The sequence below is a fragment of the Erpetoichthys calabaricus genome, chromosome 1 (genome assembly GCF_900747795.2).
Source record: "Erpetoichthys calabaricus chromosome 1, fErpCal1.3, whole genome shotgun sequence".
Lineage (NCBI taxonomy): Eukaryota > Metazoa > Chordata > Cladistia > Polypteriformes > Polypteridae > Erpetoichthys > Erpetoichthys calabaricus.
The window spans coordinates 80,171,472-80,199,292 of NC_041394.2; the positions used below are offsets into that span (position 1 = coordinate 80,171,472).

The 27,821-nt window shown below is 37.7% G+C and overlaps 1 protein-coding gene across 2 annotated transcripts in view; it reads right to left on the bottom strand.

Moving 5' to 3' along the window:
• Positions 1-8,402: 8,402 nt before the first annotated feature.
• LOC114652364 (uncharacterized) overlaps positions 8,403-27,821 on the bottom strand; it is a 105,239-nt gene continuing 85,820 nt past the window's right edge. For both annotated transcript variants that reach the window (XM_051932610.1, XM_028802732.2), the window contains 11 exons: positions 24,673-24,902; positions 23,438-23,611; positions 22,465-22,672; positions 22,079-22,139; positions 17,557-17,699; positions 14,342-14,445; positions 14,004-14,079; positions 12,689-12,777; positions 10,923-11,069; positions 10,143-10,243; positions 8,403-9,532 (listed from right to left, as the gene is read on the bottom strand). In XM_051932610.1, coding sequence (XP_051788570.1) covers positions 9,220-9,532; positions 10,143-10,243; positions 10,923-11,069; positions 12,689-12,777; positions 14,004-14,079; positions 14,342-14,445; positions 17,557-17,699; positions 22,079-22,139; positions 22,465-22,672; positions 23,438-23,611; positions 24,673-24,902 — 1,646 coding nt within the window. In that variant the 3' untranslated portion in view covers positions 8,403-9,219. The remainder of the gene's footprint in view (positions 9,533-10,142; positions 10,244-10,922; positions 11,070-12,688; positions 12,778-14,003; positions 14,080-14,341; positions 14,446-17,556; positions 17,700-22,078; positions 22,140-22,464; positions 22,673-23,437; positions 23,612-24,672; positions 24,903-27,821) is intronic.

Sequence of the window (27,821 nt, forward strand, 5' to 3'; positions counted from 1 at the left end):
TTTGTTTCTTTTTTCTTATAGCTGTACATATTACATATTTATTAAGATGCTGTATGTTTTCTGTTTTTTTTTCTTTTGTAAAGTGTTTGTTATACTTAAGGCTCAGCATAGTTTATCAAGGTAACTCTGGCCGTCTTTACTGCTGTTACTTTGCACTCCCCTGTGAAGTGTCATTTGTTTATGTGTGTCTGTGGGTGGGTGTTTTTTTTTTTTTTTTTTTAAGCACTGAAACTTGTAAAATAACTTTTTAAAGATACATTTCAATGACTTTAAACAGATGTTGTAAAGCTGTCAGCTAAATAAATGTTACAGAAATGTATGAATGCTTCTATGACTTAACAGTACTTTGTCATGCATATTGTGGAGCCTTGGGACACGTTCCCATTGCCTAAACATTTTTAAACATTTAGCACTGTGACTTTCATAATGGGGATTACTGTTTGCTACATCAAGCATGTGATGTCCGTCTTCAGCAGACATTTGACTTTGGTTTCAAAGTCATATCTATAGTTACTAAGGTGTTGTACTGTGTTAGCCTGAAGAGGTCTATTCATTTTTTACATTTAAGATGTCTCACTTAAAGGTTTTCCAATGTTGTACCTGTCCTGTTGTGTATATAAACACAAGGAACTCCACTTTCTGTATGACATCTTGCCTGAAGAAGGGGCCTGAGTTGTGGCAAAAGCTTGGATATTGTAATCTTTTCATTTAGCCAATCAAAGGTGTCATTTTGCTTGACTTCTCACTAAAGTCCTATCTAGACTATTTGCAGCTTTGTAAATTGAACACTCCGCTCTTATCTTTTGATGTGTGCTGCAGAGTGCCATGGGTGGAGATTTTGAGGAGTGAATGTAATGATTCAAGTAATAATTCAGTCTTTATTAATGTTCTCTGCAGTTATCCCTCAAGTCTAATGACCGTATAAAGCTGTGATTCTGCAGGTTATGAAGAAGCTGAAGGTGATGCAAAACAGTTCAGAGAACAAACTATCGTTCATTAAAGATGTCATGACCAGCATTTGGTTTCATTTTACATACAAATAACTGAACCACAAAGCAGAAGTACTCCTTTTTTCTTTGTTTCATGCTGTGTGTATGTCATTGTAAAATATTCATTCATTGTCTGAATTTATTTATTCATATTCAGGGTCAGATATGCAGACTCTTCAAAAGCAGTGCCTAGAGCTGGATTTGAAATAAGGAGTAATGAGGCAACAGTGCAGACCATTGAGCATTGTCACTTAAAAAGTAAATTCAAAACAGGGAATTTGAATGTTTAAGATTGTCATTTGTTTACACGTGTTCAGATAAAGCCGATGTCACATTACATGACTTCTTGTCAAAGGGGATGTCAAACTTGACAATGGCAGTTGCTGGTCTTGTCGCCTGAGCACATCAATTTACATGAAAAAAAAATCACTGGAGATGGGAAATGAGTGATTGCACCATGACTTTCCAGCCCAGTTTCACATTTCCAAAGTATTGCAGGCTCGTCCTCTTTTTTTTTTTTTTTTTTTTTTTTTTGGACAGTTACACGTGCTGTCTGATGGAGCTGATGGCAGTGCGATGGGTTTACAGGTAATGTGACTTCAGCCACAATTGTGTTAGTTATGTAAAGCACGAGACATCAGACAGACAGTCCTGTCTTCTGTTTGTAAAGTGCACACACTTGCATTCCTTGGTCACTCGTCACTACATCATATGAATTGTGCTTTCATTTGTTGTTGGCTGTCATGACAAGTTGTCTCACAGAGTCCATCCTTACCACATTTGACAAAATCAAACCTGCTCTAGTTGCGCACTGATTAGATAGATAGATTACACCAGCGGTTCTCAAACTGTGAGGCACGCCCCCTAGTAACAAAAAAGGGGGCGCAAATGTTGCCATATGTGGTGTAATTTCGCTATTCGTAGGAAAATTTTAAACTTGTAACGGTGTATCGGCAGCAAAAAATATAGGAATACATTTTATTAGGGTTTCAAAAAAACGTTAAGGGGGCGCAATTAAAACTGTTATGAAAACTCGGGTCGCAAATACTTAAAGGTTGAGAAAAACTGGGTTAGACTGTGTTGCTGGGAATGTCAGACGACATGAGTGGCAGTCCTGAGAGTATGCCATGACTGCCCTCAACTCTCTAAGATTATGATAATGAAGTCTATGACTGAGAATCGCTGCTGAAGTCATGTAAAGTGACAGGGCCTTAAGCTGATCAGGAGTCTCTAGACTTGGAGGTAAGTGCCAGTCTACACGTAATGAATTGCTCTCTTCTTTCTCTTTTGGAAGGAGGCCTCAATGTGTCATTGGTTGTAAAGAAATGTAGAACTTCTCATGGTTGATCTCCTACCACATAGATTTGAATAGCCAAATACAGAAAACGTATTGTTGATGTAGCTTTTAACTTAGAGGACTGAATGTATGCTGCTTAAGTTTGTGAATTTATTTTCTCAGTAAAAATGTTGTCATCTTTTTCATTTGACAAATGGCATGCACCAGTACACATGACTAAAGTACTTCCTAAAGTGGAACTGATAACTGTGTTTCGTTAACCAACTTTGTGCTTCCCATCAAATTACCTCATTGGTAGCAAGCACTTTGAACAAAATTAGAAAGCAGAAGCTTAGCGGGCATGTACAGGAAAAGAAATGTGGATAAGAAACCAAAATCTTTACAGCATTTCAGTGTGCACTTTGAATAGTGGAGGAAACAGTGAAGGGGTGTTATAAGAAAACAGCAATGTACTAATTAAGAAATATCCACTGATGACTTAAAAACAGCAGCCGCAGCATTGGGTAAGCCATACTGTAGGTGATATCATGGCTCTGTTTTGAGAGCCTACCCCAGTTATTCAGCTGTGTGGCACTAAGATAAGAACCCAAACTTATGAGGTACCTGAGGCTATTTCGTTGCTAAAATTATGCATTGATTTTGAGTTCCCATTACTATAGTGAAGTAATGTTAAATTATGATGTATCCTGTAAAGAGACTTCATTTTGTTTGTTTATAAATGTGCGTAACTCTTAACTATTATTACTTGTTATTTGCCTGATCCTTTTATCCATTTCACATGCAAGTGGATGTGGCCTGACTTCAGAGCCTGTCTACTGGTGTATATACTAAGAGGCAGATATTTTCTTAGAGACAGAAATGACGGCTGGCTGGTCAATGAAAAGCCATTAAAAGGACATTTAGTTAAGTCCTTGTGCTTATGTTTTTGAAATTATTTTTTTACTGTCCTTTGGTTTTTCTGGTTTGAACATTTTTCCAATTGAAATTCCAGCTTAGATGTACACTTGTAACAGTCCTCATAAACTTGCTGAATGTACAGTACACGTGTGTGATTTTGCTTCTGTGACTGCAGGTTTGCAGATTTTGAGTTTGACTCTCTGCTGTCATTCATGGCTGGGTTTTGATTATCAGGTAAAGAAACAAGACCTGGAATTTGAGCTCTGCTTTTTTTTAATGCTATGCAGAACTGCAAAATCTCCTGGGCTTCTGTTACTGAGAAGTTTTACCTGACGGAGAGAAAGATGGAAGCAGAGTCAGAGTGCAAATGGCACAAGGTTTGTTTAGCTGTGTGAATATACTGTAGTGTCATTAGCCTTGATTAATAAAGTGTGTTACAGTTGTTTGGGTGCTGACCATCTCAGCACTACACCATCACAAAAACGGATCCTTTGTGTAAATCCATGCTAATTCTGGTTCATGCTGGAGTCTGGCCTGACACTTGCATGCTGCTGAATACAAGTTAGACAACTAAGTAAGTGTTTACTACATGCTGAGTGTTTTAAGAAGAAATATAACATCATGCAAGTTACGTTTTTTTTTTTCCTCTAATATACTTGTAGGACTAGGGTGTTGTACCGTGTTAGCCATTATGAATGTAATAATAGTACATTTTATTTATTCGTAGGCGCTGTTCTAAATACTCAAGTACACTGAACAATAGATAAAACACACATTATAAAAAAAATTAAAATACGAAAGTTAAAATTAGACAGAGCAATTGTAGTCAAAGAGAAAAAAACAGTCTTAAACAATGAGTTTTAAGTTTAGATTTGAAAAGTGAGAATGAATCAAGGTTTCTAAGCTCGGAAGGTAATGAGCTCCAGAGCTGGGGAGCACAGCAACTGAATGCCCTGCTCCCCATGGTGGTTAGATGGATGATTGGATGAAGTGGATGGAGGAAGAGGATCTAAGGGTACGGGAGGGAATGGCAACATGGAGGAGGGCGGACAGATATGGAGGGGCAAGGTTGTGGATAGCCTTAAAAGTTAACAGGAGAATTTTGAATTTAATGCGGAACTTTACTTGGTAGTCCGGGAAGCTGCCGCAAGGTGCTTGTAGTAATGTAATGTTGATTACATCTTGCCTGAAGAAGGGGCCCGAGATGCTTCGAAAGCTTGCATATTGTAATCTTTATAGTTAGCCAATAAAAGGTGTCATTTTGCTTGACTTCTAAAATACCAAATAATTCCTGTATTATGTTGAGGTTCATTCCATACAATGACAGTTACACCCTTATCTGAGCAAGTCATTAAAAAGTAAGCCTTTTTATGGTGTCCTCCTTGCAAGTTTACACAAACATATGCAGTCACAATGATTAGAAATGCTCCACTTCACACAGTGAACCAGAATGGGCATCTGAACATATGGTTTTATAATTTGACTTGCTGTACTGCCCATCCAAGACGGGATGAAATCAAAATAATCGGCATAGAACTCTGTGTTGACGTTTACAGTGCATCATCTGTTGGAATGTATTTTGTCATTCAGCCATCTTAAATACAGTGGAACCTCGGGTCACGACCATAATATTCCAAAACTCTGGTCGTAACCCGATTTGGTCGTGACCCGAAGTAATTTCCCCCATAGGATTGTATGTAAATACAATTAATCCGTTCCGGACCGTACAAACTGTATGTAAATATATTTTTTTTAAAGATTTTTAAGCACAAAAATAGTTAATTATACCATAGAATGCACAGTGTAATAGTAAACTAAATGTAAAAACATTGAGTAACACTGAGAAAACCTTGAACAGAAAAAAGTAACATTGGAAGAAGTCACGCTATAGTGCTACAAACAGATCGCTGTAAACAGAAGTGAAGTGGAGGTTAAAATCCAATAGAAAAAAAGTTAAAACAATGCTGGAATCAGTGTCTTTAAAAACAAGCCAGGTGCATTCTTTAACTGCCTTCTTGGCCTTATGCAGCCAGCCCTCTCTCTCTGTCTCTCGTGCGCTGCACAGGGAGAGACTGAACACGTGTGGAAATCATTGGAGCGTATGAACCGGAAGGGAAACTGGCTTGTTCATCACCCGAGTGTGTGGTCTTGAACAGATGCAAAAGTTTGGCGAATTTTTTGGTCGTAACCCAATTTGTACGTGGTCCGAGACGTTCGTGACCCGAGGTTCCACTGTAAAAGGTGGATGTGTGTTCATTCAGCTGCAGTGTCTTTCTCATTCCAACAGATGGCACTTGCCAAACATTTGTACTAATAACATGTATTGTGTTTGTCATTCCAACATCACAGACATGAAAACTGCTTTTATGAATCCCATACCAAATGGCATATAATAGAGACATAAACATTGCATTTGTCATTCCAGCAGATGGTGCATCACAAACATTTGTAGTAAAGCATTTTATTCTGCAGATGTTTGTGATGCACCATCTGTTAAACTAGATACACACAGACTTGTTTGTATCCTTTTATTAAGGTGGATTTTGGACTCTCTTGCTAAAGCTCCCAGAGTTTTGAACGATTGGATGTGCAGAACTGTAGTGGCTGCTGGTTTTCATTGTACCTAACTCCTTTAATCAAAGGCGAATTCCATGACTGGTGACATCCTTCATAAAGATAGACTGTTTTCTTCTTTAGGATTAACCTGTGTTATGAAACTAAGTGTAATGCTACTGATGCTACGTATTGGTCCTCAAGTTTGCATTCACTTGCTCGTTCAGTGGTAGTTTATTGTTATTTACTGCTAGAAATTCTTATTTTAACTGAGAATTTTTAATTATTTTTTTAATTTGAGGAAAAAAGGAAACATAATCAATTGTGTCTTAAATGTTGTAAGTCACCCTGGCTAAAGGCATCCGCTAAATAGTAAGTAAGTAAAAAATACAGAGGTGCTTATTGTCTGAGAAAAGCTGAACTCCAGCTGTAAGACTGTTTCGATGTCTCAGTCTGAGCTCAGAGCTGTCATTCAACCAGACTTTTAAAAAGAACAGCCTGGCTGTGATGGAAATTGTACAACCACTGTAGGACATTGCTCAGTTAAAAACACATCTTTGTAGACACGCGTGTGTGTGTAAGTACTCATAAAGCCTTAATAGGTATGTATTTATTTAGACTAACAGACAGACTGTCGTGTTTAATACCCCATTTGGTATTAAAAAAGAGTAAAATCCAGCTGGCACTGTAATCATTTAAAGTAACCTCCATAGTTTAGATGGTGGCTTCATGCATATTGCCGTAGGGCACACCTTTTTTTGTTTTGTTCTTCATTATTGAACAGCGTGGCGAGACTGAGCACTAACACTGTATTTGATGAGAAGTGATTTAGGGCTCCTTGAATTTCCCCTGTCTTGTATGTAAGAATGCCATTTGAGGCCTGGGAAAACACCCAAAGGAGAAGGGAGCGGTAGCAGTGATGTACAAGGTTATTAATTATCCTGCTCTTATTTAAAAAGAAAGAAAGTACACGCATTTTTTTACAAAAGCTGCCCATGTTTTGTATGTTTATTACATCATTGTCTAGTCTTTTTAATCATGTCTTACATGTCTTAAATGTCTCCCACCTTTCAGTATAAACGGTAATCATAATGTAAAATGTTGTATCCCTGCTGGTTTGTTCATGGCTGTGTTCTGGTGATTTATGGGTGCTGCCACTGGCTTTGTGTTTTGCAGCTGTATTTTTTGTTTGTGCACGTCCTTTTTGTTGCCTTTAGGCTGTATCGGTGCTGTTGAGTCACTTTTGCACGAGTGGCAGAGAGACTGTGAAAATAAATAAAATAACAGTACCAACAAATCCCTTTGTGTCTCTTATTTACCTGTGACACCTACTGCCTCTTACCAAGCTCAACCTGTGCTATGGTGGTTGGTAGATATGCTACAGTAAATGCTTAGATGATTACAAAACAACCTGATCTCTCTAGACCCTTTAAATCTGTGAAGATAAGTAAACTTGGTAAGTGTAAAAGATTAGAAATTGATGGTCATACAAACTGTTGAATATTGACTGTTAAGGATCCATTTGTATATACAGAATGATATTGTAAATAGCACAGGCAATAATGACACATAAGGTGAAACACTTGTTTGCTTCCTAATTTAGTTTTTAATTTCAGTCATATAGCATTCTAGATATTGTAAATTCAGTTCTAAAGCCATTATATTTTCATCTTAGTAAACATCACAGTTACTGGATACAGTTGTGTTGCATATTACACTTGAATGTACCAGAGCCGATTGCAGAGTGATTCTCGTTATATCTATAGGTGTTTTATGTTTTAATACACAAGACTCATTACATGAAGAAAATAAATTAAATTCTTTATTTTTTTGAAAATTGTAAATTCTCAGGATTACATGTCAGTTATTAATAATAAAACACTGCAGTTGACAGTTACAGACCTTCCTGGAAACGTATCAGTAATTGACAGTTGCGGCACAGTTCATGTCTACATGGCATATGTTGAGACTATTGACTCCTTAAGAATGCATTGTGGCTTAGTAAGTATATCACATCGACAAAAACAGATTCCTTGGTTAACAATTGCTTTGTCATTCTGGAAGCCACAAGCTGCCTCTTTCTATCAGGACGGCAAATCAGTGCCACTACATGGGTTGTCCATTTTTTTCAGATATGCGTCACCAAGCTTAAACTCACTGTCGCTTTTCCCACACTAGACCAGATGATTTATCCCAAACTCTGCTTTTTTTCCGTTGCAAAAGGCACACAAAGGTAGAATGGAGTGAGAGAAACTGCACTTGGTTGGTTCTAATATTCGAGTTTGGAAAGTCAGACCGATGGATGCTTTATTGGACAATTCCACTCTTTGTAACTGAAAGTGGTAGACGTGAAGTCATGGAATTTTGTGTTATTTGCATTAAAACTAAATCAATACTACCACCTGCATTATGTGCCATCGGTTTTGCTATATCTAATGATGATCCTTGTGTTCCAGAGGCTACATAACTTCAGCAATTGGACGGCTATCGAGTGGGCTTCCTGGAGCAAAAGCCAATGAAAACCAAAGGTAAAATGCTACACTGCACACTGATATAGCTGCATAAAAAGTATAAATAAAAATAACAAAAATGTCCTTAAGCAGTAAAATGTACACAATAGAAGATAGTTTGCATAGTGAGAGAGTTATGGATCTGGACTGTTTCAATATTAAAAATATAAACCTCTGTGTGCTCACCCAGATTTCTGTGAGGCGGATGATTTAATGATACAGGGGACTCCTGGCAGCCAAAGCTATAAGGTACTGGAAGTTGGGGGAAACAAAGTTGTTTTTCTGTTTTTATTTACAGACCATTATTTTCAGTTTGCAAGAAATCTTTGAATTCCCATAGAATGGAAAAATGGACACTCACACTGTGCCCAGCTCTGGCATTTGAACTTCTGTCATGGAGAATTTTCTCTTATGACACAAGTTTTGTAAAAGTCATTAAGTTCTATACACATATTGAAGTTTTGCAGTTTGTTTTTACAATAGTAGCTCTACATGTCCATTGCACATACTTCGGGTAATAGAAGCAGATGTTCATCATGCATTACTGACAATTTGTATGCTCCAGGGTAAGTCTAATGATTAGCTGATTTTTTATGTATTTATTTATTTATTTATTTATTTACCAACCATTATAACAAAGCAAGTTTAAAATACTTACCTTTGCTATGAAAACAGGTGCATGAACATATACTAGAGATGCCTCTTGTGTACCTAACACAAAAGGAGACTGATATTGTTGAACCCAGAGACTTTAAACGGCACGCCATCTTTACTATTGAATTTGAGCGCCTTGAAACTGTCCCTGGCAAATATGCTACTACAGATATTGAGCGGTTCATTCTTCTGGATGAAATGGCTATATGTAACATATATTTGTTATGCAGTCAAATTAAAAAAAATGTAAAATCTCTGATGCCACCTTCCAGTGCAGTTACACCTCCCATCTGTGGTACTGCCATGCTTGTTCTGTTTGTTAAAGATACGCATTGGTGCACTTCCCTTTATTGAAGCCTAGTTTGCTGTTGTCAGTTGGGTAGAAAGATGATGGTAAATTTGTGGTGGTGGTCATTATGTCAGACAGTAGGTCACTTTGGTCCAGAAAGTTCCGATTGTCCCAGTGGGTTGCATAAAGGGTCATTGGGCCCCCTTGCCTGCTCAGAAAAGCCTCGACATTTGGAATTGTGGTGATAGGCGGATTTCCAAGGTCAGTGCTCCTGTCTCGCCACTCTTCTTGCTGCCTGTGAATCTTCATGTGGGCATTGCGACTCTTTATTTTGTAAAACATTCTATAAAAGAACAGTAGAAAATCACCAATAATCTCGCACCAATCATGGCTGATCTCAGTTAAAGACAAATATATGTGGGGATTCATCAAGTTTGACAGTACAGTTCCTAAACACCTAAACAACATTCCTACATTCTCCTTGGACCTGAAGCTGCTCGTTTACAGAACATTTGTTTGAAAACAACTCCTAATGTTTTAAAGACAAGTGTGAATGAACAGTGCTGTATTTTTCTTGGTAGCAGTAAACACAAAGGCTGCTTTCATCTGTGGCTGTTCATTAGTAACTGTCCACTTCTGTTTACAAAGAAACAAACAAGCAGTCTCAAAAATAAGACATGGAATACACTCTACTGATGTTAGAAAGCAGAGGGGGAAACACATTTGTGCACATATGTCTTAGAACATTACTTGTTGAGTAGGAAAGGAATTGATTCTTCACTGTGGAAGTTGTGATGTTGCACTCCATGAGACCCCTGATGCCAAATTATCGTGCTTCCAAAGTGATACCTTGTTGTAATACCCTGGGAATATTAAGTCACTACAATATTTTCATGCCATTACAAAGATTTTTGCACAGTTCATCCTTTTCAATTTTAAATTTTGCTACTTACTTTCCACACTGTTTACAGGGAAAACTGCCCGTCACAGATGGACTGGCAGGCACTCCTTCCACTGCAGGCTGAGAATCGGCTTTCTGAGAGCAAGATAAGACCTGAAGACATATTTGTAAGGATTAGTTACAAAGTGTTCAGTATTAAGAAACCTGCATTGTCACCACGCATTGGTAATTATTATAACTTATTTGTGTGTTCGTGTAAAGGTAGAGCACATTAGACTGAGAGAGAATGTCCAGCAACTAAAAAGCCAATAAATATTTAAAAGGAGCGTGGTACTCTCAGTTGTGAACGGACTTCATGGCTGCTTGTTTTATTACTGTACACCCTGAGGGAGATCAGCTGGAGGTGAATGTGAGATGGTAACTCTGTGATGGAGTAGAGCACTGACATCGTATTTTACCTGAGCAGTCAGCATTTGAGCCTTAGGAGACAGGGTCTGTTCCCCAATTTGTTTCTACTCAGTTTAATTTTGGGGAAAAAAAAAAAAAGTTTTATACATCTTTTATTTATTTCTTTTGGTATAACTGCAGTTGCTGGCATGATATTTGGCCAATATATTCCATAGAAAGGTTTTAAAGTAAATACAAATCAGAGAAAATAATTGTATTCATATGAAAGAACTCCTTTTAACTTAATATTACTCCCTGGTTAATTAATATATGTTAAGGCCACAAAAATCATGTTTAAAAAGGTTTAACGTTTTGTATGCTCACACAGTTCATTAAAATACCAGCAATAAGACTTGACTCAAGGTGCGAGGTACAGGCGACTTACCGGACTGTAGGGTATGTCCTGCTTTAGGCCATGTCCTGTTCTCTCCATCTCTCTCTCTAAAGCAGCACGTTGCTTTTTCTGCTGCTGTAAAATCTTCTTGGAAAGATAATAAAACTCCACACACTGAGATACACACTTTGTCTTCACCTAAAATTAATTCAGAATTAATGTTTTTATTTTGTCTTTTTCTCACTCATTCATATACAGGTGTGTGTGTATATATATATATATATATATATATATATATATATATATATATATATATATATATATATTAGTTCATCCAGTATATGCTCAGGGAGGAGCTGTGGATCAGTGCCTTAAAGCTCCAGAGTCCTGGGCTCAGACCCCAACCTTGGTGCTTCTTGTGTGGAGCTTGCATGTTCTCCCTGTCTTTACTTGGGTTTTCTTCCCCAATCCCAAAGACGTGTGTTAGATAAACTCAAAATTCTAAGTTGACCCCATATGAGTGAGTATGGGAAACTGATGAATGGATTTCATTTCTCTGATGCGAAGTACAGCAAATCACATACTGTTTTGTTAAAAAGAATTTACAATGGAACAAAACCGAATGTTTTAATTCCATAAACTGTCTGTTTAGCTTGTATTAAAGGTACAATATATACATTTGTAATTTTTAATGGAACATATATATTTTTTTGCCTTTCTTTTCTCCTGTTAGTCAGTACCATTCCTACCAGTAGGGATTTTTTCCTTCATGTTATCATTTGCTAATGCAGTTCACATCAAGTAGTTTTATTCCAACCCAGTTTCTGTGTTAAACGTTATCCAGCTCTATGGCTTTCATTCTGAAACATTGTCATTCTTTTATTTTGTTAATTCTTTACTGATAATGTTGTTCAAATGATTTCTGGACCCACAGCAGATTCATAATTTTGAGTCTTTGTTTTTTTTTTCCTTTTCCATGTCTTTTTTGAAAACACGATAAACACTCTTCACACGTTTAGCTGTGGTTGAGATGGTGGTTTTTCTGTCATTTGCATCTCATTGTTAATTAGGATCTGGTTAAGATAACAAGAATTTTTATTTTTCCCTTCTTGCATGTAAATAAGACTAGTAATCACTATTGTCATTACAAAATTTGATATGTGTGCTTTTATAATCTGTTATCCCACCTGTCAACAGCTAGATGAGAGTCAGTCTGTTTATTCTGAAACTTTGACAGTAACCCTAAGAAACCCTATATGAATTAATTAATAAAGTAATTCGTTTGACAATTACTGAAGCAGGCAGATGAAAGCACTTACTGTATATGGCCCTAAAGGAAATTCACATTGCTGGATCTTGAAATTGTTGCCTTAGGTAAAATGCAGTGATTGTCATATATTTGAATGTTGTATTTTTTAAATAAAACATTTAGCTATAAAGTTCCTTCATTCCAACACACAACTATCCTGACATAAAGCAAGAGCTGTGAATGGAATGCCAGTCCCCTCTCGGGCAAACTCACCAGAATACCCTTAATAGACCAATGCAGAGACATTAGTTAACTTTTATCAAACACATACGCTTTTCTTTGGGATGTGAGGTGGACTCGGAACCTCTCAGAGGAAACCCACATGTGAGGAAAATGCTAATTTTTCACTAACAGTGGCCAGACTGGGATGGGAACCCAGGTCCCTTTAAATATGAGGCATCAGTCACAAAATACAATAGTAAGTAATATACATTATCTTTATTTTATATTTTCATATTGTACTACTAGACTGGAAATCAGCTTTGAGAATTTACAGAGTACCACTTACAATTTTTTGAATCATGCAAAAGTTCTTCTTATGCAGTGCATAGGCTTTGTTGAAGAGCTTCCGTTCATTTGCTGTCCAAACATCACTACCTGGTAAATACAAATTGTTCTTAGATGATTAAATCACATGGGGTCCCACATAAAACATGGTTGATAAATTTGTGAAAATATCTAAAGTGAGTGAATGTGCAACATTAACAAATCTCTTCATATTTTCTAGAGATTTTTATCCAAGAACCTGAAAGCAGTTCACCCAAATTGCCCACCATTACACTTAGTCTGCAGCATGGTGATGCTCACCTAATCCAAAATAAGTTACCTGTACCCTGATAAACTAAGCAGTGACTTTAGGTAGGATAGGATAGAATCTCAAAAGGAGTTTGGCATAAAATGAGAGTAAATGCTATACAGTATATTAGATAGGATCCTGTTGAATTGTGTGATTGAGATGTTAACTAAAGCTGACAGGTAAACACAAGTCATAAACAAAACACAGCATAAAGATGTAGCAGATGTGTGGTTCTCTCATTCCCATGGCCTGCTGTCTCCTCTATAAAACATTAGTTTCAGCACTGGACATGGTTCTGCTGTAAAGGATAATACTGTACATCTCCCTTTTTATTCTAAATAGTTTTCTTCTAAGTTCTGCTGGCTGGAGTAATGAAATTCAATAAAATGCTTCGGATTTTTTAAAAATCTGAAAGTCATCACCAGCACAACAGGGTTATAACTACTACACATACAGAGTAGATTTAAAATGAGACAGAAATAAGTTGAATACAAACGATAAAACAATGGGTCATAACAAAAAAAATCTAAAAAATAGTCAAAAAATGCTTCAAGCTTGTGTAAAGTAAGGAATCATTAAGGCTTCAAACATTAATTTGAGACAACCCTGTTTGTAGATACTCATGGGAGGGATTGCGTTGAATGTGTCAAACAGGAACACATGGAAAACATCCATTTTCTGAACCCATGTTTTCAATAACAGGGTTGTGGAAGAGGGTAGTCTATTCCACTTCCTCATGTGCCAGGCAGTTAGCAGTTCTGGAGGGATGGCAGGACAGAAGAACACCCACACTTTCATATGTGGAAACAGTTTAGATGTGCCAGGTAGTCTAATATGAATGTCTTTGAGAAAAGACTAAAATACTCTTAAAAAAACAATATGAACACAAGTTGAGCGGGTGAGGAAAGAAACAGGAACTGTGAAACAGCTGTGCTGATCACTGCACCATAGTCTCACTCGAAATTTAAGGAATGATTTGGAAATATCAGAGTAGCTGGTTATTGTTGGATAATTGGAAGCATCTTACCAGTGTAGTGGTAACCAGACATTTGGTGTGTTTCTTCTTTATAAGGTGAGCCAAAAAGCAACATTTCCAAAGCACCCTGGGAGGATGATAAAAAACAAGTCTAACCAACTGATTCATCCAGTCTAAGAACATTTACATTTGTCCATTTAATAAAAATAATTTAACTGATTGTATCTAATGAACATAATCACATACTATGAACATTTTGTGATGTAGCAGAAAATCACTGTATTGACGAACCTTGCTCTTTAAGCCTGTGACATTTTCTTTCTTTGTGCTTTAGCATGAATAGTTAACATAGCTATTAATTATAGACAATAAAATGTGTTTCTCCTCACCAGCACATTTCCGTGGGCCTTAAACAGACAATGCAGAGCCAATTCTTGGTTGGTTCCACCTCCAGGAACAGCACTGCAGCTAGCTAGGTCCAGGAGGTTCTCCACTATGAAAGAAATGCAAAGTCTTCATGTTAAAAAATAAGGACCAAGTCCAAATCTCTCTTTTCACAAGTTGCACGTCCACCTACTTGACATGTCACTCATGTATGGTAGTATATGCCATATTGTCTGGCACATCTGAATCATGAAAATGACTATGCCACAGTATTGCTTATAGGCCAGTGCTTTTAATACGGTTGCACAATCAAAGCAGATCACCATTCTTGTAGAACTGGGACTTAGTACAACCCCCTGCAACTGGATTTTAAGACTTCCTAATTTCTAAATTCCAACATATGTAGATTGGAAACATCTACTCCTGCATGCTGACCTATGGCCCTGGCATCCCACAGGTCAGTGTGTGTTGTGCCACCTTCCATACACCTTGTTCACTTATTACCTTGTTTAAAACACAGCTCCAACTCCAACATTAAATTTGTCGATGACACCACAATCATAGGCCTGCTTACTAACATTGATGAAGTGGCTTACAGAGAAGATGTCTGCCTTCTCACATAGTGGTACCAGGACAGCAATCTCTCTCTTGATATCAGCAAAACCAAGGATTGGACCATAGATTTGAGGAAACAGCAGTTAAAACACTTTCATCTACATTGGATAGCCACAAATGTTGGAATGCCTTTCACTGGTAACCTGAAGTGGGCATAATGCATCTCCCCAACCATCAAGAAGGCTCACCAATTCTTTTACTTCCTCAGGTGTCTGAAGAAAAAAAAAAACGTGTCCATATATGCTCATGAAATTCTAGAGGTGCACAGTACAGTCCATACTCATTGGCTGCATTAGATCCTTGCATGGCTCTTGCTCAACTCAGAACTGAGCAAGACCATGAGATCTTGCTGTTGCAGCTTGAACATCTGGTGGGGCTTAAAGGGGCTGCTCTCAACTTTGCAGTCATATCTTACAGTGACTTTCAATTCCTCTTTCTCGTCTAATTCTCCTGTTAAATGTGGTGTTCCTCAGGGATCCATTTTGGGTCCTATTTTACTTTCTGTATATCTTCATCCTATAGGAACTATTTTCAGGAAATTAAATATTTCTTTTCACTGTTATTCTGATGATTCACAGGTTTATATTCCTATTTGTAACTCTGAAATTAATAGGCTGCACAATTGTCTTTTTGAACTAAGATCCTGGATGGCTGACAATTTTCTTGATTTCAATCAAAATAAAACAGAAGTGCTGATAGCTGGCCCCCCTGCCAAAGCTCAAATTGGTTTTGAACTCCTCGGCTCTTTTGCTGACTTTTGCAAACCTCCAGTCGTAATCTCGGTGTCAATTTTTGATGGTAACCTCTCTTTTGAGAAACAGATTAACTCTATAGTCAACAGTTGCTATTTCCAGCTTTGTCTTTTAGCTAAAGTCAAACTTTTTTTTTTTTTTATCGCTGAGGGATCTTCAGAAAGCTACTCATGCTTTTATCTTTTCTCAGCTTGATTACTGCAACTCGTTGTGTTCTGGGATTGGCAAATCCCTGATATGTAGGTTGCAGTTGGTTCAGAATGCTGCTGCCCGTTTTTTGGTTGGGGCAAGAAAGTTTGGTTCTTTTTCTCCTAGATTAGCTTCTTAACACTAGCTGTCCATTAGTTTCAGAATTTACTTTAAAATTTTGTTGCTAGTCTTTAAATCATCACACTGATATGCTCCTGCCTGTTTATCTGAATTGTGTGTTTCACACCAGCCATCCAGAGAGCTTCGATCTACCGGTCAGTTGTCTCTATTGGTCCCTTGCACTAAGTGTAAAACGAAGGGGAACAGGGCTTTTGCAGCTGCTGCACCTCTTCTGTGGAACTCTTTACCTCGTTACATTAAGGGGTCACCTTCATTTGAACTCTTCAAAACAAGACTGAAGAGTCATTTCTGGTCTCTAGCTTTCAGTGACCTTCACTGATACTGATGGTTTCCCTACTCTTAGTCATCTTTTTTCCTCTTCTTTAACTCACTGCTGGCAGTATTTTGTTTTTTATTGTACTTTATTTCTATTTATTTTATTTCTATTTATTGTATGTTTTAATATAAAGCACTTTGGCTACAGCTTTACTGATGTTTCACAGTCATCATGCATTTCCAAGTAACCATCATAATGCACATCTTTCTTATGCAAGAGGAAACTGGAATACTGAGAGAAAGCCAGGGAAAATGTGCAAATTCCACAGTCAGTGACTTTGTCAGATTCTGAACAGGGAACTCTGGAGTAGTGAGGCAGCATTGTGCTACTCTCACCCTCAGTTTTTGATATTTGTTCTTCTATTTAATTTTACATGCAAGTAAAATACTTATTATCTGTATCAAAATAATATAAATTATTCAAATTTAGCAGACTGTGGCAGAAGTGGTCATTTAAATAAAGCATTGCTGTCACCAGATGGCACTATACAGGAAATGCAGAAAAATGGCTGTCACTCCTAAACGGCTTATACGATGTTTTTGGTAAACCCCTTAAATTAAAGCTAAAAGTCTACACTTCAATCAGATAATAATTGTTTTATTTAAAATCCATTGTTGTGCTTTGTTGTTATGTGTCACTGTCCAACTACTCATGGACCTAACTGTAAATATCAATGGACAACAGTGTGGATAAACATGATGATGGCTTTGAGGAAGAAGTTAATCTGTATACAGTGCATGCCAGGGTAAAACATAAAAGGCACATTCTACACAGTGAATCTTACCGGGACACAAACATCAACTTTTTATATTAAGAAAAATGAATTGAATAATGTTTACAAATAAGACCTGTGAATGTAGTAATGAATGTTTTCAAAAGCAGTAGCATGGGGTAAAATGTTAAGTTTTGATTTGAATGCATTAAACACACAACCATGTTGTCCACTTTCCAGTTTTTGTTCTCGAGAGTTTCTTACATTCTTACTCTATCCAAACTCAAAAATACTGCTTTGACATTTTAAAACGTATGATGCAGTCCTAAGGGAGGCTTTAATCATGGTATAATTGTTTTAATAGTAAAGTTTGTCTACGAAACTTACCACTTATAGCACAGAATAAACGGAATTGTAACAGGTCAGGATTGCACTGCTCAAATGGCCTAAGCATATGCTGAATTTCTACAGGTATATATCCTGACTATGTGTTACCTTGCTGTTGTGTGTCAGTGTTGTCTTGTAGATCTGCCCATGGCTGCCACACCAGGTCAGCACATTCAGGTTCATGCTTTGCATGGCAGTGGTCCTCCAGGTCAGGGATAAAGGCTTGGTACTCGGGGCCAATGTTTACCTGACTAAGGGATTAAAGAGTCATGTTAGGCACACAAGTAAAAGCTACCATGAAATGCTATTATTTTTATAGATATACTGCATTTATGATGGAAAATTGGATGCCTTAGTGGTTAATCCATTTTTACAGATCCATTACTAAGTTTAAGAAAGTAAACATTTAATTACAATACCTTTCATATGTATCTCATGCTATTATATATTATAAAAGCTTCAAACAACATGCCCAATAATGGCAGAAGTGAAGACACAGGTATTAAGGTGTCATACAGCCACCCTCGTGCTCCTCCTGCTCAGTTCTAAAATAAATTTCAATTTGAAAAGTAAGAGTTCTGTGTAGGTTTGAAACCTATGTATGCCACTCTACCTCCCCAGATTTGTTCACATTTTTAGTACACATTATTTTTGAAGCAGGTTATGTGTATAGATTGTGTGTTTTTTTTGTATTGGTTGTAAGAAAAGTTACCTGAAGCATGCTGTGTTTAAATACCAAGTCCAGTACTACTAGGGTGACTTGACCCATACTTCACATGGCACACTCTATAAATCAGCGCCCTATCAGTAAGTTGCAGCTCCTCCACACCCCTGATTGTAGAGACGTTAACATTTTAGGTTAAACGAGGACTTGTATGATGGTGCATGAGTGAATATGCCCCAAGATTAAGTGGTTCTCTTTGTACCCAGTGTGCTATCAGGTTCCACATCTGGTTGCTAAATGAACGTATAACAGTAAACCTGCTAATTTCATGACAAATTGTGTTGCACAGTAACACAGTTGTTGATTTTTCTATAAAAGTGTACTATACAAAAGTGAAATTTTTTTTCCCCACTTTGAACAAAATCAGGGTACCCAAACAAACAGAAAGTCCCACTAACAGCAAAAACTGAGTAATTAGAAGACTGATTGGAGTAAAGACCTGCAGCTGTAGATGGGTAGGCCAGCTATCCTGGTGTAATTACAGTGCATTCAGTTTTCAGACCCCTTCTCTTTTTTCACATTTTGTTGCGTTGCAGCCTTGAACTAACATCATTTAAATTCATTTTATCCCCACATCAAACACTACTTAATATGGAATGACAATGCAAAAACAGGATTTTAGGAATTTTTGCAAATATACTAAAAATAAAAAGCTGAAATATACTGACACAAGTATTCAGACACTTTGCTATGACACTACAAATCTGGGTCAGGTGCATCCCATTCTATTGGTGAGATGTTTCTACACCTTGGTTGGAGGTCATCTGTGGTCAGTCCAGTTGGTTGTACATGACTGAAAAGGTGCACACCTGGCTATAGAAGGTGCCATAGCTGAAATATGTATTTGAGCACACCATGAGGTGAAATGGACTGCCTGCGGAGCTTAAAGACACAATCGTGTGTAGGCATAGATCTAGGGAAAACTAGAAAAAAGGTCTGGCAGCACTGGAGGTTCCCAAGAGCACAGTGACCTCCATAATTCTTAAATAGAAGATGTTTGGAATAACCATGACTGTTCCTAGACCTGGCCACCTTGCTAAACAGAGCAACTGTAGAAGTGCCTTAGTAATAGAGATGACCAAGAATGCAAGGGTTATTCTTGGCTGCGCTCCTGACAACCTTTTTGGAGTTGGGAGAAATTATTCCAGAAGGACAACCATCACTGCAGCACTCTTAACAACCTGAGTTTTATTACAGAGTGGCCAGACAGAAGCCTGTCCACTTTAAAAAGACATGGAAGAAAGGTACCTAAAGGACTCTCAGACTGTGAGAAACAAGATTCTCTGATCTGATGAAGCCAAGATTAGTGTCATGTCTGGAGGAAACCAGGCACTGCTCAAACCTATGCAAAACCATTCCAGTGGTGATGCATGGTGGTGGCAGCATTATGCTGTGCAGTTGTTTATCAGCGACAGGAACTGGGTGAGTAGACTGGGTTGAAGAAAGGCAGAACGGAGTAAAGTGCAGAGGTATACTTAATGAAAACTTTCTCTAGAGTTCTCTACACCCCCAGACTAGATTCATGGTTCACAAAGCAAAGATAACACAGGCATTGGTTAGGGACAACTCTGAATGCTCTTGAGTGGCATAGCCAGAGCCTGGACTTGAAGCCAATCAAATATCTCTGGAAAAAAATGAATATAGCTGTCCACTGACAATTTCCACACGGCCTAACAACAGTTTAACAGGATCTGCAGGGAAGAAAGGCAGAAAATCCCAAAGTCTTGGTGTGCAAAGCTTGTGTTATACCTAAGAAGATTCCAGGCCTTAATCGCCACCTAACGTACTTAAACTAAGTACAGTGGAACCTCGGTTTGCGAGCATAATTCGTTCCAGAAACATGCTCGTAGTCCAAAGCACTCGTATATCAAAGTGAATTTCCCCGTAAGAAATAATGGAAACTCAGATGATTTGTTCCACAACCCAAAACTATTCATATAAAAATGATTAATACAAAATATAAAGTAAAAATACATAAAACAAATTACCTTGCACTTTACCTTTGAATAGAATCATGGCTGGTGTGAGTGAGTTTCTAAACCCTTGTGGGATTGCACCCAATGGGACGACATGCGGAAGAGCGTCCCAAAGCAATCGCAGTCTCCCAGCGCTGTAGCAGTTCTCTGTAAAAGCGAATCCGAAAAGATCGTGGACACACTATAAGCGCCTGCCGTCAATGGGTGATACAAGGAACAAGGAACATTATAAATGTGCAGGGCCCTGCCTGCTGCTGTGTCTGTGTATATATAACCGTGCTGTTTCAAGCTGAATAAAGCTTGTGTTGTTAAAGTACTGAGACTCAGCTTCATGTTTTAGGGTGCAAGACGGGGACTCGCACGTTACAGCACACGAGTGCACGCGAGCACACACACACACACACACACACGAGCGCGTGCAAGCACACATACATACATACACACACACACACACAGTCACAATGCTAATGTTGTAGTAAACACTATACGCTCGTACGGATGTTGACTATATGAGTGAGGCACGCCGACTCAGACGGAGAATAGGAGTCGATTGCCCACAATCCCGCAGTGAGAGAGAGAGAAGAACCATCAGCTCAGTTGTGATCACATGACGCTCAGCAGACAAACTACTCGTACTGCAAGACCTCGCTCGTTTATCAAGTGAAAAGTTATTAAAAATTTTTGCTCGTCTTGCAAAACACTCGTAAACCAAGTTACTCGCAAACCGAGGTTCCACTGTACTGAGAAAATTATCTGAATACTTATGTCAATGTGTTAACACATTCAGAGAAAATTCTAAAATCCAATTTTACATTGTCATTTTGAGTATTGATTGTTGCTTGTTGAGAGTAAAATTAATTTAAATAATCTTAGCAGAAGGCTGCATCACGGCAAAATGTGTAAAAAGCGAAGGGGTCCAAATACTTTTTGAAGGTACAGTGTATCTTTATTAGCTTCACACATTAATATATACCACATAAGCATGAGCTAAACTGTTCAATGAAGTATTGCCACTGCACTAAATGACCCAGAACACCATGGTAATGCTTAAGTGTGTCTTTTTTATCATATAAATATACAAATGTTTGGATCATTGGCTATTGTGAAATGGGGTCTGGCTGGCAAGGGATTCCTCACTGTAATCTGTACTTGTGACAGACAATACTATTTCTAGGATCACAAAAGGTCCTAAGATAATACAAGTAGAGGAAATGAGTGACATCAAAATTAACAGTGGTGTGCAAAGGGCCAGAGGCTAGAGAACCCTATTAGAGGCAGACTAGATACTGTAAGTGGGGGCAGTAAGCTGACATCAAGCCCTGTCACTACATAGAGTTCTCTTGTGTAAAACAGTGAACATGGGGAAAAAGTAAAAGCCTGTTGGGTTTTTATCACCTAGTGGAGACAGAACTGTCACAGCAGTGCTTAAAACATAAAGGTAGGAGCACAACCATATTTAAGGGCTCTCTTTCAGGGGTGTATATGTTCCATGAACTGTTACATGGTACTCTTACCTGGTCACTGGAGTGTACAGGTGGGTCAGTGCAAGTGCATTGAATGGCAGTGAGATAGCAGTAATACTGTCATGTGTACAGAGTACAGAAAACTAGAGTGATAAAGAAAAGCAGAAAGAAAGAACAAGAGAGATCAGGGGTTACAGGCAGATATTAATGTTTTTGAGCCTTTCCATCAGATAGACATTGGGTACAATCTGCATCCACTGAGGCAGCAGACCCTGTCATGCTCAAATCATTGTCTCTTTTGCTATTGTCTTGTGTTGGAAGTTTGTGTTGTTCTTATATTCATTCCAAATCTGTGTTTCAACTAATAAACTCTCAATTTATGACATACTTTCTTTTTTTGAGTTTTTGGTTCGATTAGGCTGGTCCCTTACCCATCACAGTATTAAAGTTTATTTAGGGTTACTCACGGAGAGGATAAATAAGTTGCACTTTGTTGACAGAGTTCTGTGAGTAAGTAGTCCTGGGTTCCTGCAAACATACATAAGCAGCCTTACAGTCTTACACTTCAAATTCAGAGTAAATATCACCATGCAACACAGTGTAAAAGTAAAACATTTCAAATAAAGGGGGCTTCAATGTGTGTCTATAATTTTTTAATGTAAGTTATTACTGGCAAAATAATTCCATTATTATTGATTTGTGGCATTTTTGGTAATCAGCTAAAGAATGATGCACTGCACTTTGACATGCAGTTTTTCAAGGCAAGTCTAACTCTTATCACAATACACTATATTGTATGTAAGAATACTGTTGCCGAATGTTTAGCATTTGTGAAAAAAAAGCCAATAATTACCAACAAAACCTTGCATTCCAGCTTCACAGATGTTGATATTAACAAACAGCCCCGTTCCTTTGCGCAGAGGGTTTAGCATTGGTGGTGGAGTGTAGTGAAACATCCCTGGAGGAAAATGCTCTTCCAGAGTTTCAGGCTTTCCAGCACATTTCATGAAACGCAAAAGGCTTTTAAAAGGAATTCCATTGTAAATTGGGGCAGCTGGACCCTGAAATGAGGAATACAAGAAATATGTAGGCATTTATACAAAGCTCCTACATGGAAGTAAAAAAGTATAGGGAAAAAAATAGTGGCCGATGGTTGAACAACAGTATCTATCAATCTTAGAAAAAGTAAACTCCATCAAGCGGTCATGTTCCAAATTACATTGCTAACAGCACAATTCATAATTGTTTTCAAAATAACTGCTTCTGTTTGGCCCAAGTTAACTCTGGATGATCACTATAGACAAGTATTTTTTTGCAAAAATAGAAACATAAATTTGAGGTGTAAAATAAGATCATCAGGCAAGATGTTTACTAACCCACATATCTGGCATATATAGTGAGATGAAATGGATGAAGTGCAGAACAATGAACAGCATGCTTGTACCCTTTCAGGCTTATTGCTAAGACAAGATATGGGAGCAGACATGCTGGACATTTCTAAATTTAGACTTAACCTTTTTCATGAGTAAAGAAAAAGAGGGTGAGTTGTTGGTGAGGAGCAGCCAGAAGTTCTGCATTTAAGGATTTTTAAAAGTTCTCTCTCCTGTTTTCTGGCAGTTGCACAACAGCATGAACAATATTGGTCAAGCCTGTATGGGCTAAAAAGATATGACACACCACAGAACGGTAATGAAGAGAAAAAGAAATCTGTAAACTGTATCCCCAATATAAGGAAATGCTGTCAACCCATTGACAAATTCAAAAACCACCATGAAATAATATGTACATTCTTAAAGTATATTTGAAAACGATAACAGACACGTTACCTCAAGGTCCTGCTTATAGTCCAGTTCAGGAATTTCTTGGTTGAATTCAAAACTCTGGTAACTGCTCTCACCCTCTACCCCTGGTCTGCCCATGGGAAACACAAAAGGCTCAGTGATTGTGCTGAAGGCATTTTGACGGACATAGGAGACAATGCCACTTTTACTGCCAACTGCCTGGTCAGATAAGAAGAAAGGAAAAGTTGAAGGTGTCAAAGCAAATGGGTCTAAAATATAGTGACATTCATCTTGGTTACGTTCAGTGCATGGCACTTCAATGGAGTTTACAGCATCTGGCTTTATGGATTTCTAACTTGATGCCTGGTATAGTGAGAGAGCATAAAAAAAGGTTAAACACAGACTCATTTAGCTGTGAACCTGGGGTATAGTGAACGCCAATCTGTGTTTGCTGGGCTGGTTCTGTGACAAATATCCATTATGACTTTGACTACAACAAAAACTTTATCACATTCCCAAAAAGCACAGCATGTAGCTCTCACTTTTTATTTCCCAGATTCATGATTGCATGAAAAGCATAAGAGTTCATGAAAAAGCAAAAATCAGCTTTTTCCATTCTCTTATTATTACAGTTCATTATGCAACATATTTTCTTTAGAATTATTGATGCTTGACAAAGGTACAAGTGAATGAATACTGGAGTGTCAGCAGATGGTAGTACAGGCTCAATTTCTAACACAACTTTAGATAACATAACATTGTTAAACCAGCTTCTGGTCATGGGGTGGCCAGGGCCTATCTTGGCAACACTGGGCACATTGCAGGAAACAACCCTGGATATGGCATCAATGAATCCCTGGGCCTCTCATGCTCACAAACACACCCATATTCATATGGGGGCCAAATCTGAATCACTATTTGCCTACCATGTGCATCTTTTGGAATGTGGGAAAAAATGCAAGTACCTGTAGGAAAAGATACACAAACACATAGAGAACGCACAAACTCCACATAGATAATGACCATTCCTACATGGAATTCATTGTCCTTTGCACCTGTATCAGCTTTTTTGTTAAAGATTCCATTATTTTTAATTGCTAACTTTAAACAGAATGATTAACATAATGTAACCTGAGTCACGTAAACAATGGGATAATACTGATTAAAATCTAATATTTTCACTGATGTCTTCTGTAGTAGTTTATATAAAAATCAATAATTATTGTAACACTTCAACAGTTTATACTGAGGTTCACCAACTAATGGCACAGTACTCTTACCTCTTGCCAGCACAGATCCTGGCTGCACTGTTCTTCACTTGTCTTGATATTAAGTGATATTAAAGAGTCATGGGGATCTGAGCAGGGGTCACAAAAATCAGCACAATCATTATGGAGATCACAGGGCTGGGGCTCTTCTTCACATTTGAATGAGGATTCTTGATCTCCACTAAAGGCCTCAGAATATTGAACAGAGGGACGATTGCAGTTTGTATGAAGAGAATGTTCATCTGAAAAGAGAACAAAATTGATAACATGATAAAAGATTTTTTTACCATGCACAAACATATTTTTAAAAATATCTGTCTTTATACATACCAGCCTTGAAGATAGTACCAGATAGCCATACAGTTTGAAACATTTTACTCTAGGCCACAAGTTTATGTGGTAATTACATTGGGCATTTTTTATGTTTGGGTAAATATTAAACTGTTAGGTTTTCACAGTAAGAAAGACGTAATGAAATAGCCAAGAAACATGCAATAGTTAATAAAAAGAAAATCCTTAGAAAATCCATTCTTCTATCCATCCAGACCTTGCAGTCCTTGAATCAGCATTGTCGTTCTTCTCTGGCCTTCCACTAGCACTGCTATGTCTTATTTTTTAAATGGAGACCAAAACAGAGCACATTGCTCTAGGAGAGGTTACACTAGTGCATTACAAAGCTTAACTTACAAGCTTTACTTGTATTGTGCTATTTAGCATAACATCCTATTAGCCTTCTTAATCACTTCTGTATGCTGTCTGGATATAGGAAATGAAGAGTCTAGTGACTCCTAGCATTGTTTCATAGGAGTACTTTCAAGTTTCAGACACCTCATTGTGTATTCAAATTTAACATTTTTCTCTTAAAGTATAGTAAATTGCATTTACTTAAATTAAATATCACCTGCCACAGATCTGTCAAAGTCTGAATTCTATCCAGGTCCTTCTGTAATGATTTGGATAAATTTAGATCTGCAATTCTTCCTAGTCAGGTATCATCTGCAAACCTAGCCAGCTTGTTATTTACAGTATATTCTTATCCAGATTGTCTATATATACAGTTCATTCAGCTTTATGCCAAAATCATTAAAGTTTATATTTTCATCAAGCAACACTCAATACCTCAGAATGACAAAGCTGAATACAAAATCCGCACAGATATTCAGTCCCTTTAAACAGTACTGTGCTGAAATACTTTTGTGGTGATTATAGCCTGGAGTCTTCTTGGGTATGATGTAACAAGCTTTGAACACCTGAATTGGGTTTTTTTCTGCCATTCTTCTCTGTAGAGCCTTTCAAGTTCAGTCAAGTTGAATGGAGACCATGATGGATAGCTATTTTCAGTGATCTCCAGAGGTGTTTACTTGCATTCAAGTCTGGGCTCTGGGCGGACAACTCAAGCACATTCTCAGAGTTGTCTCTAAGCCTCTCCTGTCTTGTCTTTGTTTTCTTGTTTTCTAACTGGTCTCCCAGTTCCTGCTGCTGCAAAACAACCCCACAGCCCGGCACGTTGTTGTTGTTTGATTTCGGGCTAAGTACTTCCTTGAAATTCCCTGTTACTGTTAGGAGGTCATCAACTTCTTCACATGTGTAAATATCAGAAGAATGCAAATCTTAAGCATTTGCTGTTTCACTCTGTATACTGTACTGTAGTTCACCCTTTACTTTTCATAATGCACTTTACCTCTTCCTTGGCATTTCTTTTACTATTAAAATACTCAAAGAAACTGTTTGGGTCACCTTTCACTTTTTCTGCAATATTTCTCTCTTTTAGCTTTACTAATATTCTTTTTAACTATTGCCCTCATGCACTTACAAGCCCTGCAGACAGAGTTGGATATATTTGCATTTTCTTATTTATCTCCTTATTTATCCACTACAGATTTTTATTTAATTTCCCACTGCTTCTACATTTAGAATAACTTATCCCATGTTGTATATAAAACAATTTGTAAATTTGCTCCACATCTCTTCAACAGTCTCCATACTTAAAAACCTCTCCTTTTATCCCATTTTTGGACTTGGCCACATCTGTTTAACTATTGCCTCAATAAAGCTAAACTTTATCAGTTTTGGAAATCGGTTTAACAAGGGTGCAGGACAATCTATAAGCCATCCCCCAGGAAAGGACAAGTACATTTATTCTATTGATCACTGGAATTGAGTTGTGGCTCTTTAAGATTGGTCACTGAATTAAGAGGAACACTGTACCCTGACACACCATTGTTTCATGACATGTGACAGGAATTGGTATAAGTTGGGTCTCTCTGCCATTTTCCATCATTAAGAGAGCAGACCAGATTATGACCTAAAGAGCGCTGATCAGAAAGAATCAAGTGTAACTACAAGTTTACGTGCCACATGAAACATCTAACACTATCAGGTTTCACTGGTTTGTAACCAACTGTCATTGTACTCTACTTTCTTATTATTATGAGCATATTATTTATAATACATCATTAAATGTGTAATTCTTCCTACTTACTGTTCTTTATCTCTAAAAGGAAGGTGAGAAGTACTGAACTACAGTATCTGACAGTGTGGCAAGAGTATGGTATTTGACATTTTTTTACGATCTACATGATAAAGAGTATAAAGAGGAGAATAAGGTCACCCAATTACTCAATCATGACAAAACAATATATACTAATTTTATAATTTACTTTCATGTAATTGTGACTCAGCTTGGCAAACTCTCCATTGGGTGGTTTTCATATTTAAAAGGTACAGTTCATGCTAGTGCAATGCATCAGCTTAAATAATTGCTGGAGTTTAATGTAATTTCAGCTTTGGCTCATGCTGCATGTGTTGTATATGACTATGGGCACCACTACTCTGATGTATGTAACTGAACATCACATCACCAGATAAAATGAACTAAAAACAACTTTGTTAGTCAACTTTAGCTATCACGTAGATACAAAATTTAGCTTAAATAGTCACCTGGCTTACCTTCTAGGAGGCTGAAGGACACATATGATTCTGGATTGTAACCAAGGAGGATGAAGGGCATCTAGCTAAAATCAGGCCCTGAGAATGGATCTCTTCTGGGGAATTAGGCCATAAAGATGCATTATTTCGTTAAGATAGACAGGTCAAGAAACTGTCATGAACTAGGAGCCCCAAAGCACATATGTGCCAAAAGCACTTCCAAAACAGACCAC